The sequence below is a fragment of the Belonocnema kinseyi genome, chromosome 5 (assembly GCF_010883055.1).
Source record: "Belonocnema kinseyi isolate 2016_QV_RU_SX_M_011 chromosome 5, B_treatae_v1, whole genome shotgun sequence".
Taxonomy (NCBI): domain Eukaryota; kingdom Metazoa; phylum Arthropoda; class Insecta; order Hymenoptera; family Cynipidae; genus Belonocnema; species Belonocnema kinseyi.
The window spans coordinates 58,671,767-58,684,877 of record NC_046661.1 but is presented as its reverse complement, the minus strand read 5'-3'; the positions used below and the strand labels follow the sequence as shown (position 1 = coordinate 58,684,877).

Genomic DNA, 13,111 nt, shown 5'->3' with positions numbered 1-13,111 from the left:
TATTTTACTTACAAAAAAAGTTCTTAGGTTCAAAAAAACAATCAGTGAACTGAAAAACTGTGGTCGGTAATATAGGTATTTAGCTGTGTCACATGCCCTTAAAAAGAAAATTTCAACTAAATAATCATTGAGTTTATAAATAAATTGTCGCATCAATTATAATATATTACAATATTATTTCATTTGAATTTCTGTAATTTTTGATTAATCAGCATTGTGCTATTCAAACTTATTATCTCATACTTCTCATTCGAAACAATTCTTTAAAATTTTAATCTGCATAGTCCACTCAGTTGAACACAGCCTGAGGTAACCTACAATTGGCAGATTCACGCTTATTGAAAATTGCTATGTGCGCATCTTTATTTTATCATTGGTTTTGATCTTTTAAGAACTCCATTTCATATAGAATCTCAACCCATTCATATGCACATTAACGAAACGTAGAATGCTCATAGGAATTATTTCAGATTAGTTAGTCTCCTTCAACTCTATTCACTTAGCATTTTGAGAAATCTGGAATGGCAGGTTTAAAGCACCGCGCACAGGTGACCGATTAAAAATGTGGCCAACCGATTGAATTTTTATTCTTTTAATCTGCAAATGACAGATATGCAATTCACACCGACTCGCTTTCTATAGGTTCTTTTTTCCTGGGAACCCCATTTATAAATGGTTCTGGATTTTTCGAGAGTATTCGTGATTGACCAACAATATCGCCATTTAGTTTCGATAATATTAGTAGTAATAAATATTATAGATTCATTTATTTTCAGATACGAAGAGCCAGAAGACTTAAAGCATTTCTTCTTTGAAATGATTCGTGCAGCTGAGCTCCAGTGCTGTAAGTCCCTTCTGGAAAACTTACGGCTTGACCTTTTACGAACAACAACAAATGCAACGATTCTAAACGAAATCCTCCGGATCTTCCTAGATTTAAATTCTTCAAATCGCCGCGAGTGCAACACTTGTGGTTTTCCCCACCCCAGTTTCAATCGTTCTAAGGAACCCAAATTCATAGAAACTGGAAGTCTTCTTTTAAAAAAATTGGAAAAACAAAGCGACGAGTGTTTAAGACTCTGTGATAAGATTCCCTTCATGTGGAGAGAGTATCTTCCGATTTATTTAGATAATTGTGTAGGTGAAGACTCCAGATTAAGAATTTTGGAAGCTTGTTTGCAAACTAGAGACAGTGTTGTTTTATCTATACTTTTACCCAAGTTGGGAGAAAGAGAGTGGAAAAAAGTTGACGAGGGATTGAGAAAGATTGAAAAGGGAATTTGTTTGTCTTGTGGAGATTCCTGGGGAGAAAGAGAAATTAAGATGAAAGAGTTGATTGACTGGAGTGGCGTCACGCACGAGATTGTAAAAAAGGAAGGACCAAATGCGACTTTAGAATTTCTATTTAAAGTAGAAAAATCGTTAAAGGATCTGAAATTAGATAAGAAGTGAGTTTTTAATTTGATAATCTAAAGGGATTTATGATAAAAACAATTATTTGTCTTAATGAGAAAACTTACTTTTCTAGTGTTTACCAGAAAATAATATTTGCCAAGATTCTGGAAATGAATGGAATGAAGTGTACTCTTGACTTCTATCGAAATCATTCTGAAGATGCTGAGTATATGTCGATGTGTTCGCCAAAGGTACGAAGTACCTTTAGAAATTAAATTCTATTATAATCAGAGTATTAACCAGACGGATTATCTCAAATTCGCGGTATTCTCCCGGTCAATTTTTCATTCTCCAGGTGATTTTTTTAAAGAAAAAGATGAATTTGCAACTAAAAGGATGGAATAGTTTATATTTCAACCAAAATAAGATTTTAACTTTTAATCAAAAATAGTTAAATTACTAAAAAAAGGAGACTTTTCAAAATAAATTAAATTTTCAATTAGAAGATGTTGCAGTCAAGAGAGAGAAAAACTGAAGAAGAAAAACGGTTTAATTTTCAGGCAAACAGATGAAATTTCAAACAAGAAGATTAATTTTCTACCAAGCAGAACGAATTTTCAACGAAATTCATCAACTTTCAATTTTATAATGAATTAAAAAAAAACAGCATGCTCTTCAAAAAATGCCCTGACTCTAAAAGAAATGCCCTGACATTTCCGGGTTTTTCCAAGTGTATGCAAATTCCTTGAAAATTCCAGGTCTTTCAAGTTTTCCAAGTAGGGTAGGCATCCTGTAATTGTTCGTTTCGTGATTAAACAAACTGAAAGAAAATGCAAAATTCTTCGAATATTCAATTTAGTAATTCCACGGTGAACAAAATTTCCGGGCTTTCCTGGTTATCTAAACTAACAAAAAAAAACTGCTAATGATTGAGCTTTCATTTATCCAGATTCGAGAGCAGCTAATGGAGTCGTTGGAAAAGGATTTGGAACAACCAGTGGACAAAAGCGCTTTTGACTCAGGACCCCATCATTGGGGAATTCGATGTTCGCACAAATCTTCTACATGTCCCTGTTGCACGCTTTCTCTTCAGACACGAGTTCTTCTAGGAAACAACGGAATTGCTCTGTTCCCTTGTGGACATGCCTATCACGTAAATTGTATGATTCAGAAAAAAATTTCACGATGCGGTCTTCACTGACCTTCCACTCAATTTAAATTAATTTATCCACATTAATAATTTAGATTCATTTCAGTAAACAGTCTGTTTATTAACCTTGGCCTACCAAGTCGTAGATTCTAAAACAAATCTATAATCGACAACTCGCTTCCTGCAAGTGATGAGCTTTACTTTATCTAAAAAATACGAATTCGCAAAAATATAAGATCACGAGTGTCGCTCGAATCTTAATTTTTTGTTAATACTTTTTTTTATAGTTTGTACTATAATTTCGGTACATAGATATAAAGAATGAGGAAAAGTGACATACCTTTGAAAAACTTTACAACTCGAACAACATATTCGACATTTAAAAAAAATGAATATTGTACAGTTCATCAAAATACACGCGATTCTGAGTTTTTCAAAGAAAAAATTCGAAGTTTACACTTTTTCGGAGTTTCAAATTACATGAAGGGAAAAGTACGCTCTTAAAAATCTAGTTCGTCACAATAAAACGACTCTTTGTTGTTTTGGTTTTGTATGGTCGGTAAAACTAACAATAAAGGATGTCGTAAATACATGTAAATAAAAGTAAAGACGTTCGTCAGATTTTTGGTGCGAATATCTGTATTATCTTGAGATACAATCTTGCGTCGAAGACGGATTTAATCTTAAAATTCGTCCTCTACTTCGACGTCCACGGCGCAGCAAAATAAATTCTCGATTTATATCGAGATTACAACATTAATTATTATACTTATGTCCATAATTGGATCCGATCGATAAGCTTGGCAATATTTGATGTTTTGAATGTATAAGTGAAATTCAAGGAATATTTTTGATTGGAAAGTATTTTAAATGCCGTGACAAACTGCCTAAGTATGAAAATTATAGTCTAACACACGAAACAAAGAGGTTAAAATGAAATTTCTCTTTTCTTATGAAACATGCGTATTTGCGTTGTACACAGAGATTTTTTGACAGAGTTTAGTGTCTTGGGCGATGGGAAGAATCAGCTCGATCATCGCGTCGTTCACGTTCTCTCTCTCTTTCTCTCTCTGGTTCTCTTTCTCTCTCAGCAGGTCTACGTGCCGTTGGTTCTCGCTCGCGTTCTCTTTCCCGGTCCCGATCTCTGTAACGCTCATCGTAATACCTGTAATAAATTTTAATTAACTATTTATCTCATATTTTCTGGATATGTGAAGACGTGAGAATGACAACTGGATAAGGGCCAATTTTTCAAATTCTCTTTCTAACTATTTCTAAAGCAATTTAAGACACTAGGAAACACACACGTGCGCTTATTATTTTTGTCTCGCGCAATTTTTAAAATAAAGTATCAAATTAATGTTCTTTTTATTATTTCATAGCATCTATTATCTAAAATAACTAAAAATATATGCAAAGATAACATTTTTGCTAATTTATGACAATTGATATTTTAACCATAGAATTGGCGTACAATATTTTTGTGCATTATATAGTTAATTAGACCGTTGCATTTTTGTTTAAAAACACCAATTTTAGACGAAAAATAGTAACACAACACAACCAATTGTTATATTAATATTATATTATTATCGAAAAAATCGACTTTTTCAATTATTTCTATAGATTGAAAATGGATTGAAAAAACAGAAAATTCGTTTTTTTCTTGAGTTTTTAAGGGGGTACCCTCGGTAATAGAATTAAGAATTGGAATCGTTTGATATTTGGATGACAGTTATATTAAAATGCACTAAAGCTCTGGTTAAAATTCTGGAACCTTTCAGAGCTTCGTAATCGAAAAATTAATTATTGGAAATTAAATGTGCTCTTATGAGAAGACTTTTTGTAGTGTATAGAAAGATGAAAAACTGACAAAAATTCGGAAAGAATTTTGACATATATAGAATGCTATACGAAATCCATATCTGTTTCGAAAAGTATCATTCAGAGCCTATAAGAATAGAAAAAAATTATTTATACCGTAAATGTTTGACTGACGTCAGCGAATTGAAAATATGGTAACGTCGCATCCGTTCCACGTGCTCTAGTTTATGCGCGAATTTCGAATAAACACGCGTGCTCACACGCGACTTTGCCAAACTTGTGACTGTGACTGTTTGAGTCAATAACAAGTATAATCGTTCTTTCAACTGACTTGCTACGTACCGAAGGTACATCCTTAATAGTTCAAAAGGAAAATTTCAATTATCATTATTCTTCAACAGTCTAATTTTCAAAGTTTGATTCTTTTAACTGTTAAAAATCTTAAGTTGAAATCACAACAGTTAAAAATTAAATTTTTTCCAAAGACAAAAACTAAAACAATTAAAAATGGTTACAATATTTTAAATATTGTTCAAATTATAATGATTTTTGTTTAAAAATACAAATTTTCGATGTAAAATGCCAAAGTAACTTGAGATTCTTAAACAATTATGAATCTTCTTTGAAATCTGATGATTTTTCAATAAAAATATTTACTTTCAACGAAAATCCGAAATTGTTCATGCTTGCAAATCCTACTAATTCAAATAAAAATCATAGGCTTTAAATCTAGTTATTTTTGCTTGACACTAACAATTTCAGGTCAAACCGAAGAAACACCCAAATATAATCTTAATTTGTTGAAAAATTGTAAATATTATTTGTAATCTAATCATTTTTTATTAATAACACTGATTGTTTAAAGAAACAAACATCAAGTTGCATAAGGTTGTTTAGAATTGTAAAATCTAATGATTTTTGTATAAAATAACTAATTTCATATGAAAAACGTTAATATAACCTGAACCTGTAAAAAATTGTCAATCTTCTTTCAAACTAACAATTTTTACTAAAAATGCCTTATTCTAATATAAAATGCCAACATAACCAAAACTTCTGAATGAATCTTCTATGAAATATGAAATTAACAAATAATAAAAATAAGAAATTTCGACGAAAAACGCTAATATAATGAAAAATGATTAAAAGGCTAAATCTTGACCAAATTATATTTTATTGTTGAAAATATCAATTTTCTTTGTTAAGTACTAAAATAAGGTAAAATTGTTCAAAATTTGGAATCTTTATGACTTGCTTAAAAATGATCATTTCAATTGAAAAAGCTAACCTAGCCTATTTAAACAAATTTTAAATCCTCGAAACTTTATGATTTTAGATTCAAATTCTTTTTTGAAAATACGAATTTATAGTGAAAAACACTAACATGAAACATATATAATATTTTTAATAATTTATTAGACAATTTGAATTTTTTAATTTGGCAGTGCAGGAGTACTAAAAAGCGTAAATGTTTTTTAATTCATATAAGGTTTCCTGTGATTATTTCTTATTGAAAAGGGATTATTTGTAGATTGTACGTTCAAAATTTCAAATTTAAGATATAAAACAACTTCAAGTAATAAAAATCCAATCAGGTTTTCAACGAAAATGATTTTGAGCTTTTCGAGATATTTCGTTATAGGGGAACGGCCGGTACAGTGAACCAGTCAACTTTTAAAAAAATTTTATTGTACCGAAATCAATGACTTTTGAAACTTAACTCGTTAGAACTCGGCTTGGGCTATAGGAAATGATCTCGTTCTTTTTCTCCAAATAGAAAAACATCTACTGATGCCAATTATGTTTTAAAAAAATACTTTTTTCTGACATTTGCCACATGCAAATTATTGCGAACCATCAACGTCAGGAATCGTTTCCTCAGACTTTGACGGAAAAAAGTCTCCAGGGAAGTTTCGCGGACCCTTGTACCGACCACAGTGGTCTAGAATAGGAATAATATACCGTTCACAATCGCCCGCAGGTCGTATTTCTTTACCGATTTTAAAGTTATTTTTTCGAAATGTTCAGCATTAAATTTTTTAAGAGAGCTTTAGAGTGCGACTTTTAAATTTTTACCACAGAGCAAGAATATATAAACAAATAAAGTGACAAAATTGGCACTTTCAGCTTTGTAAATTTTTATCTCAAGAAAAATATAGAAATGATTAATATAGCTGGAATGATTGAAACTCAAAATTTCTTTTCTCAGTTAGCTATAGAATACGAATGAAGTATTACTTTAAACATACCACCTCCATAAATCTGTTTATAGGGTACTAAACTAACTTATGGAAAAGGCAGAGGAAAGTTGACCATTTCAGAAAAATAGCAACTTTCTTGCATTTATCTAAGAGAAGATAGTTATAAACAATACTACATTGATCAAAGTTCTATTTTTGTTTAACTTGCATTAATTATTGCCACACTAAGTGAAAAGTGGACAAAAAGTTGAACATTTCTAAAAAAATTCAATTATCTAGCATCAATATAGGAGAAGATAGTTATAAACAATAATTTGTTTAAGCAATTAGGTTTTTTAGATTTTTTAATTATTATCTCACTCTTAGTACAAAGGGGAAAAAGTTAACATTTTAAGAAAAAAAAACCAATTTTCTAGCAACATTCAAATTGAGTATCATTTAAATAATAATAAATTATTTAAACAATTCATTTTTTTAACTTTAGTTAATTATCCACTAAACTCTAATTGGAAATTGGACTGAAAGTTAAAACAATATTAAATCGCAACTTTCTAGCATTGTCCAAATTGAATATTATTGACAATAATGATAAATTTTTTAAACAGTTAACTTTTCAACTTCAACTATATTAATTATTTACCTCACTCTAGTTGGAAATTAGACAAAAAGTTCAAAATTTCAGAAAAAATCGCAAACTTTCTAGAATTATCCAAATTAAATATTATTAACAGTAATAATAAACTATTTAAACCATTAATTTTTTTCATGTAGGCATCCACTTATGAGCATGGAGTAGCATTTTATGTATAGCTACAATCTGAATTTAAAAAACGTAAAAGAGTCATAATTAGCCAAAAACTCGAAAAATCCATTTTGTAACTTGTTGGGTTGAGTTTCAATCATACCAGCTATTAGGGAGCCTCTTTCTGTTTTTCCTTGAGATAAGAAATCAGAAAGCTGAAAGTGCCAATTTTGTCACTTTATTTGTTTATATATTGTTGCTCTGTGACAAAAATTTTAAAATCGCAAATCAAAATTCTCTTAAAAATTTTATGCTGAATATATCTAAAAAAAATAACTTTAAAATCGGTTAAGAAATACGACATGCGGGCAATTATGAACAGTAAATTCATATTCTAAACCACTGGTCGGTACGAGGGCGCTTTTCGACTCGAGTCGAGTGTGCGCCCGACAAAAAAAACAATAAAAAACTCTGAGGAAACGATTCCTTACGGTGACGGTTCGCAATAGTTTTTATGTGGCAAATATCAGGAAAAAATGTTTTTTTTTAATATAATCGGCATCGATAGAGATTTTTCTATTTGTAGAAAAAAAAACGAGATCATTTCCTCGAGCCGTAGCCGAGTTTTCGCGAGTTGAGTTTCGAAAGTGATTGATTTCGATACAATGAAAATTTCCAGTTTTTAATTTTTAGTAAAAAAACTATCAATTTAATAAAAAAAATTTCTGAATCAAAGTTCTCGTCGAGCCGCACATCGTCATATGTTTTCCGCAGGGAATTTCCCAAGTTAGTCATTTTCGGAAATCTCTCCGCGTTTCGGCAAAACACGGGGTACCGATAGAACGAATCCGAGCGCTAAGGACTTTATGGAATCCACACGCTCAATTCATAACCTGGATACAGTATTAAAATCCTCTGCAATTTTCTGAAATCCTATGAAATTGACGGAAAGCACTAAAAAATGCTGAAATATAATTAAATTCCTTGTAATCTTCTAAAATACCTTAAAACCTTAAAAGATGTTCGAAAACCCTTATATTTATAATATCCTTAACTCCCTAGTGATCCCACAAAAATCAAACATAATGTTTTCATACACATTAAATAAATACAATTTAGAAAACCTTGAATTATTTTTTAAATCTTCTGAAAACCCTGGTAAACTGAAATTTTTTAATCCCTTTGAATTTATAGCTTATAATCTTATGAGATTTTGTTATTTCGCTTAAATTCTTTTAAACTCTTCTGAATTATTTAAATTTCTTTGAATGGTTTTAATTACCTAAATTAATTTCATTCTCCAAATTCCTTGAATTTATTCTATTCTTCTAAATGACTTGAATTCTCTAAATCCATTAAATTCTATAAATTCCTTGAATTCTCTAAATTCTCTACATTCTTTGAATTTGTTCTAAATTCAATGAATTCTTTTAAATTCTCTGCATGCCTTGCATTATTTTAATTTCTAGGAGTTACAATCATTGCACGAATTTAAGTAATTGTATGAACTCGGGAGTTCTAATTATTTGAATTCATTGCGATATTTTAAATTTCAGAAATTCCATGAATGTCACTAATTCGAAGAATTCTCTTAATTCTGTTAAAAGTTGTATAAACTTCGGAAGTTGTATAAACTCCGGAAGTTGTATAATCTCCAGAAGTTGTATAATCTCCGAAATTTGGATACACTCCGGAAGTTGTATAACCGCCGAGAATTATACGATGTTCACTATACACACTCCGCTTTAAATTGTTTACTCGGGTTTTATTAAAATTAAAATTATTTATGAAAAAAATTGTAATTACCTCAAATTCAAGCTAAAACACAAAAAGCTGTTTAAATCATTAAATCATTTGAATCAATAAACAGTTTCAACTTCAACAATTTTCTTTCTGAAGAAAACTTCGATTTTCCCTTAAAAATTTACGACAATTAACACCGGGGTTAATTTTCATCGATTTTATATCTATACAGGGGAAATGGGCGCCGTGATTGGCCATCTTTGACAATGATTGGCCACTTCAAAATGATTATATATTTAGAAATATTGACAATTAAAACTTATGATAAATATCATGGAATGTATTGAGAACAATCTTGCACTGTTTATTAAGTTTTATTTGCGAATATTTCTTAATTGCTTATAATTAAAGCAAATGGTGAATAATTTGGGGAGGGAGAGGCAACCATGGTACCTATTACCTTATTAACCATTGGGACTATTCTTTGGTATATATTTCTGTACTGAAGAGGGAAGACATTTTATTTTAGCTAATCATTAAAGTTTGAAAATATGTTTAAAGGCAAAAAATACGAGAAATAGTGTCAAATAGTGGAATATTTCAAAATATTAACAAAATAGTTGCATTGCTCAAAATAGTGTCAAATAGTATCAATAAGTGGTTCAATAAGTCCGAGCCCTCTCATTAGGAGTTGCGATATTGCACGTAAGTTAAACAGAATTTGATTTTACTTTTCATGGCTAAAAAGTGCTACAGTGTTTTGTAATTTTGGACACTTTACCTGGACGTTTTGGAAGAAGAAACAGGCACTGCCTCTGCAGGTTCTTCTTTAACTCGGACTCTGCTTGACTGTCTGGTCGAGCTAAAAAAATGTATCACTTGTGAATTTGAATCTAATAGCTCGAAGGTGTAATATCGATGGGTTCTACGAATAGTAAGCTAGCTTTACGCTACGGATAAGAATTTGGCTAAATTCATTTAGCTAAGTTTTCAGAAGGAATCAATAATCTATTATGTTTCGAAACATTTCATACGAATTCAAAACTTCAGTGTTTTGTATTACAGTTTGTAGTCTAATTCAGCCTCCTATAACTTTCAAAACAATAGATTTTAAAAGATTTTGATATCTTTTAACACTTCTACGTGTTTTCTAAATTTCGTACAAAATGAAGTTAGCCTAGTTCCTAACGGCAACGAAACGATATCTTATTACTCGTAGAACCCATCGATATTAAAGAAGGGCCATTTATTTTTGTATAATTCGGAAATTAATTAAGTTAGTATATTCACCTTTCTTCTCTACTTCGTTCTCTGTAGTCCCTCTCACGCTCCCGCTCCCGATCCCTGTCCCTGCTTCGCGATCTCTCCCTAGCAGGATAGGCTTCAGAGTAGTATCGATCCCTTTCACGATCTCTGTCCCTTTCACGATCCCGGTCTCTATCACGACTTCGATCCCTGTACTCTCGATCTCGGGTCCTCGAACGTTCGCGACGTCTTCTGTGATTCCGATCACGGTCTCGTGATCTAGAACGGTCTGAAAATAATTGTTAAATTTTATTAATCGATTATTCAATTAAATAAAGTTTATCTATTAGCGAAGGGTTAACCGTTCTTGAAATATGGTGCACGTGTCCCATGTAAACTCGTAAAAATACCTAGAAATCTTTGAAATTTCTTACAGGAATTTATTACAGGATATTCCTAACTATATTAATTATAACTGTACAATATTTCATTAAATTATTAATACTAAAAAGATAATCATTTCTTATCTTTTTTCCTAAGTACATATTAATATTTTGAATAAAGGATATTTTCTTGAGATTAGTGAAAATGATAAAAACAAGTTTGATTTAAGTCATTATAAATCCAGCACTATAAAGCTTCTTTTATAAACGAAACAAGATTGTTATTTAATTTTATATTAAGATTTTAAAAAATATGAAAAAATGAAACCTGCAAATTTCCGGTTTTCCAGTTCCAGTTAAAATTCTAACTAAGAAACTTCTTAAACTTCAAATTCCTTACAATATTTTTAAGTCTCTCGTTATCTTTTTAAAATTCCCCCAAATCCGTTCAAATATTTTTTAATCTTTGAAATACTTGAAAATTTTGGAAATCCTATGAAATCCTTCCAGTTCAGTGAAACTTTTTTAATCGCTTAAAATCCTTGGAATTCCTACGAAATTCATTGAAATTCCGTGAAATATTTAGACCCAAAAAAACAGAGCTCAATGTCTTTGAAATCTTATAAAATCATTTGAAAATTTTTTGAATACCTTAAAATCTTTTGGAACTTTTTAAAATAGCATACATCCTTTAAAATCGATTCCAATCTTTTGAAATCCTGAAAATCTTGGAAATGTCTCTGACACGCTTGAGGTCTGCTGCAATTCCTTGACATTTATCGAAATCTTAGCAAATACAAATGTAAATCTCACCTCTTCTCGAGGAACCATAGCTTTTGGTTTCCACACCACGCAGCGTATCTTGGAGGGAACTTATAAGAATCTTGCACCGATCGTCAGAAGCTGCTTTGGATTGTTTTATGAGAGAAATTGCAGTGACAAGAGTTTCAATGGCACTCGCATATTCTCCAGCAGCAGCATCCGAAACTGCCCTAGCAATAGCGGAAGAAGATACTGTTCGGTTTCGACCCATAATTTCTTCAAATTCTTGTTCTGAGAGGTTTGTATGAGTTTCAGGACGGTGATCTGGACCTGGGGCACCATAGGGAGCCTGAAAAAATTAAATTACATCATGTTCCATTACAATATTTATTTAAGATTCTTACTTCAGTCATTCTGTACAGTTCTAACAGAAGATTCCGTTTTACCACCAACAAAAATAGAAATCTATCCAAGGTGTCTACTCAAATCATTAAAAAAATTCCCTGACAATTCCAGGTTGTCTCCAGGTAATCTCAAGTTTTTTCCAAGTATAATTTTTTATAGAACGGAGCTATTCACATATTTCGCATTTTTATAACAATCAACTCGGAATATTAAACAGTTTCGCGAATTCATTATAGATAACTGTTTTTTTTCAGTTTCTAGGGATTCAATTAATATGTTTAATTTAGAAAGCGATGACAAATTATATTGGAAAATATTGCGAAATATATACGGACTATTGACTAATTAAATCATTCAATAACACTAAAGACATAATCAAGAATTCCTTGAATTAGTATCTAAATTCCATGAATTTAAATAATAATTCGAACAAATTTTTATTTTATCTTCTTACACTCAAAATTCAGTGCATATTTAGGTAAAACTAATGTAGGTAGTAAATAAATTTAATTTAAACCGCTTCAAATTACTAACTTTTCAAGTAAAAATATTTCATTTTTAACAAGATATACAAATTCTTCATTACATGGTTGAATTTTCTTTTTTTCACCAAAGAGTTGAATTTTGAACTTAAAAATATAAATTTCCAACCAAAACTGGAATAGTTAAACTTTTAGTTAAACAATTTATTTCCTACAAAAAAAAATGTTAACCGCAGTGATGAATTTCCAACTAAAATTATAAGTATTTAAATGGAATACTTAAATTTTTAACTAAAAAGATTCATCCAAATAGAAGTTAAACTTTCAGTTAAAAAGATGAATTTTCAACCAAATACAGTGAAACACTTGAATAGCCCTCCCTTCTATAACCATTCCGAGAATTGAAGCCGCGCCATAGGTAGGTATAGCAGGAACTACGCGGGGTCTGCGGTTGTCACTGTACTTTAATGCAATAATATACTTTTACAAATGAAGAATCATTATTATTCAATTTTAGTGCACGCTCTCGAATAAAAGTTCCTGCCTCTCTCCTCTAATGACTTCGGCGGCTGTGCTGGCGGTAGCGTAGCTACTTGCTGGGCCTCCCAAGCCATATGGACTAAAAGGAAAACCTAGAGGAAGGAACCCCGAAATTAAACCCAACATAAAGGGTGTTGTTGAAAACAATATACCCCAAGTGAGGAAAGATCTCACCGTCGATTCGGATGGGGTGCAAGCCCCGGTGGTCGACGCCGACCCCGCAGGTTTTGTTGTTGGGG

The 13,111-nt window shown here is 31.1% G+C and overlaps 2 protein-coding genes across 2 annotated transcripts in view; one reads left to right on the top strand and one right to left on the bottom strand.

The window, feature by feature from the left end:
• LOC117172421 (Hermansky-Pudlak syndrome 5 protein homolog) overlaps positions 1-2,655 on the top strand; it is a 30,028-nt gene extending 27,373 nt beyond the window's left edge. Inside the window, exons 6-8 of the mRNA XM_033360341.1 lie at positions 777-1,448; positions 1,529-1,646; positions 2,345-2,655. Of these exons, the coding sequence (XP_033216232.1) occupies positions 777-1,448; positions 1,529-1,646; positions 2,345-2,596 (1,042 nt within the window). The 3' untranslated portion in view covers positions 2,597-2,655. The remainder of the gene's footprint in view (positions 1-776; positions 1,449-1,528; positions 1,647-2,344) is intronic.
• LOC117172422 (cleavage and polyadenylation specificity factor subunit CG7185-like) overlaps positions 2,646-13,111 on the bottom strand; it is an 81,559-nt gene continuing 71,093 nt past the window's right edge. Inside the window, exons 8-11 of the mRNA XM_033360342.1 lie at positions 11,497-11,794; positions 10,346-10,589; positions 9,837-9,917; positions 2,646-3,710 (exon numbers count right to left, since the gene is read on the bottom strand). Coding sequence (XP_033216233.1) covers positions 3,545-3,710; positions 9,837-9,917; positions 10,346-10,589; positions 11,497-11,794 — 789 coding nt within the window. The 3' untranslated portion in view covers positions 2,646-3,544. The remainder of the gene's footprint in view (positions 3,711-9,836; positions 9,918-10,345; positions 10,590-11,496; positions 11,795-13,111) is intronic.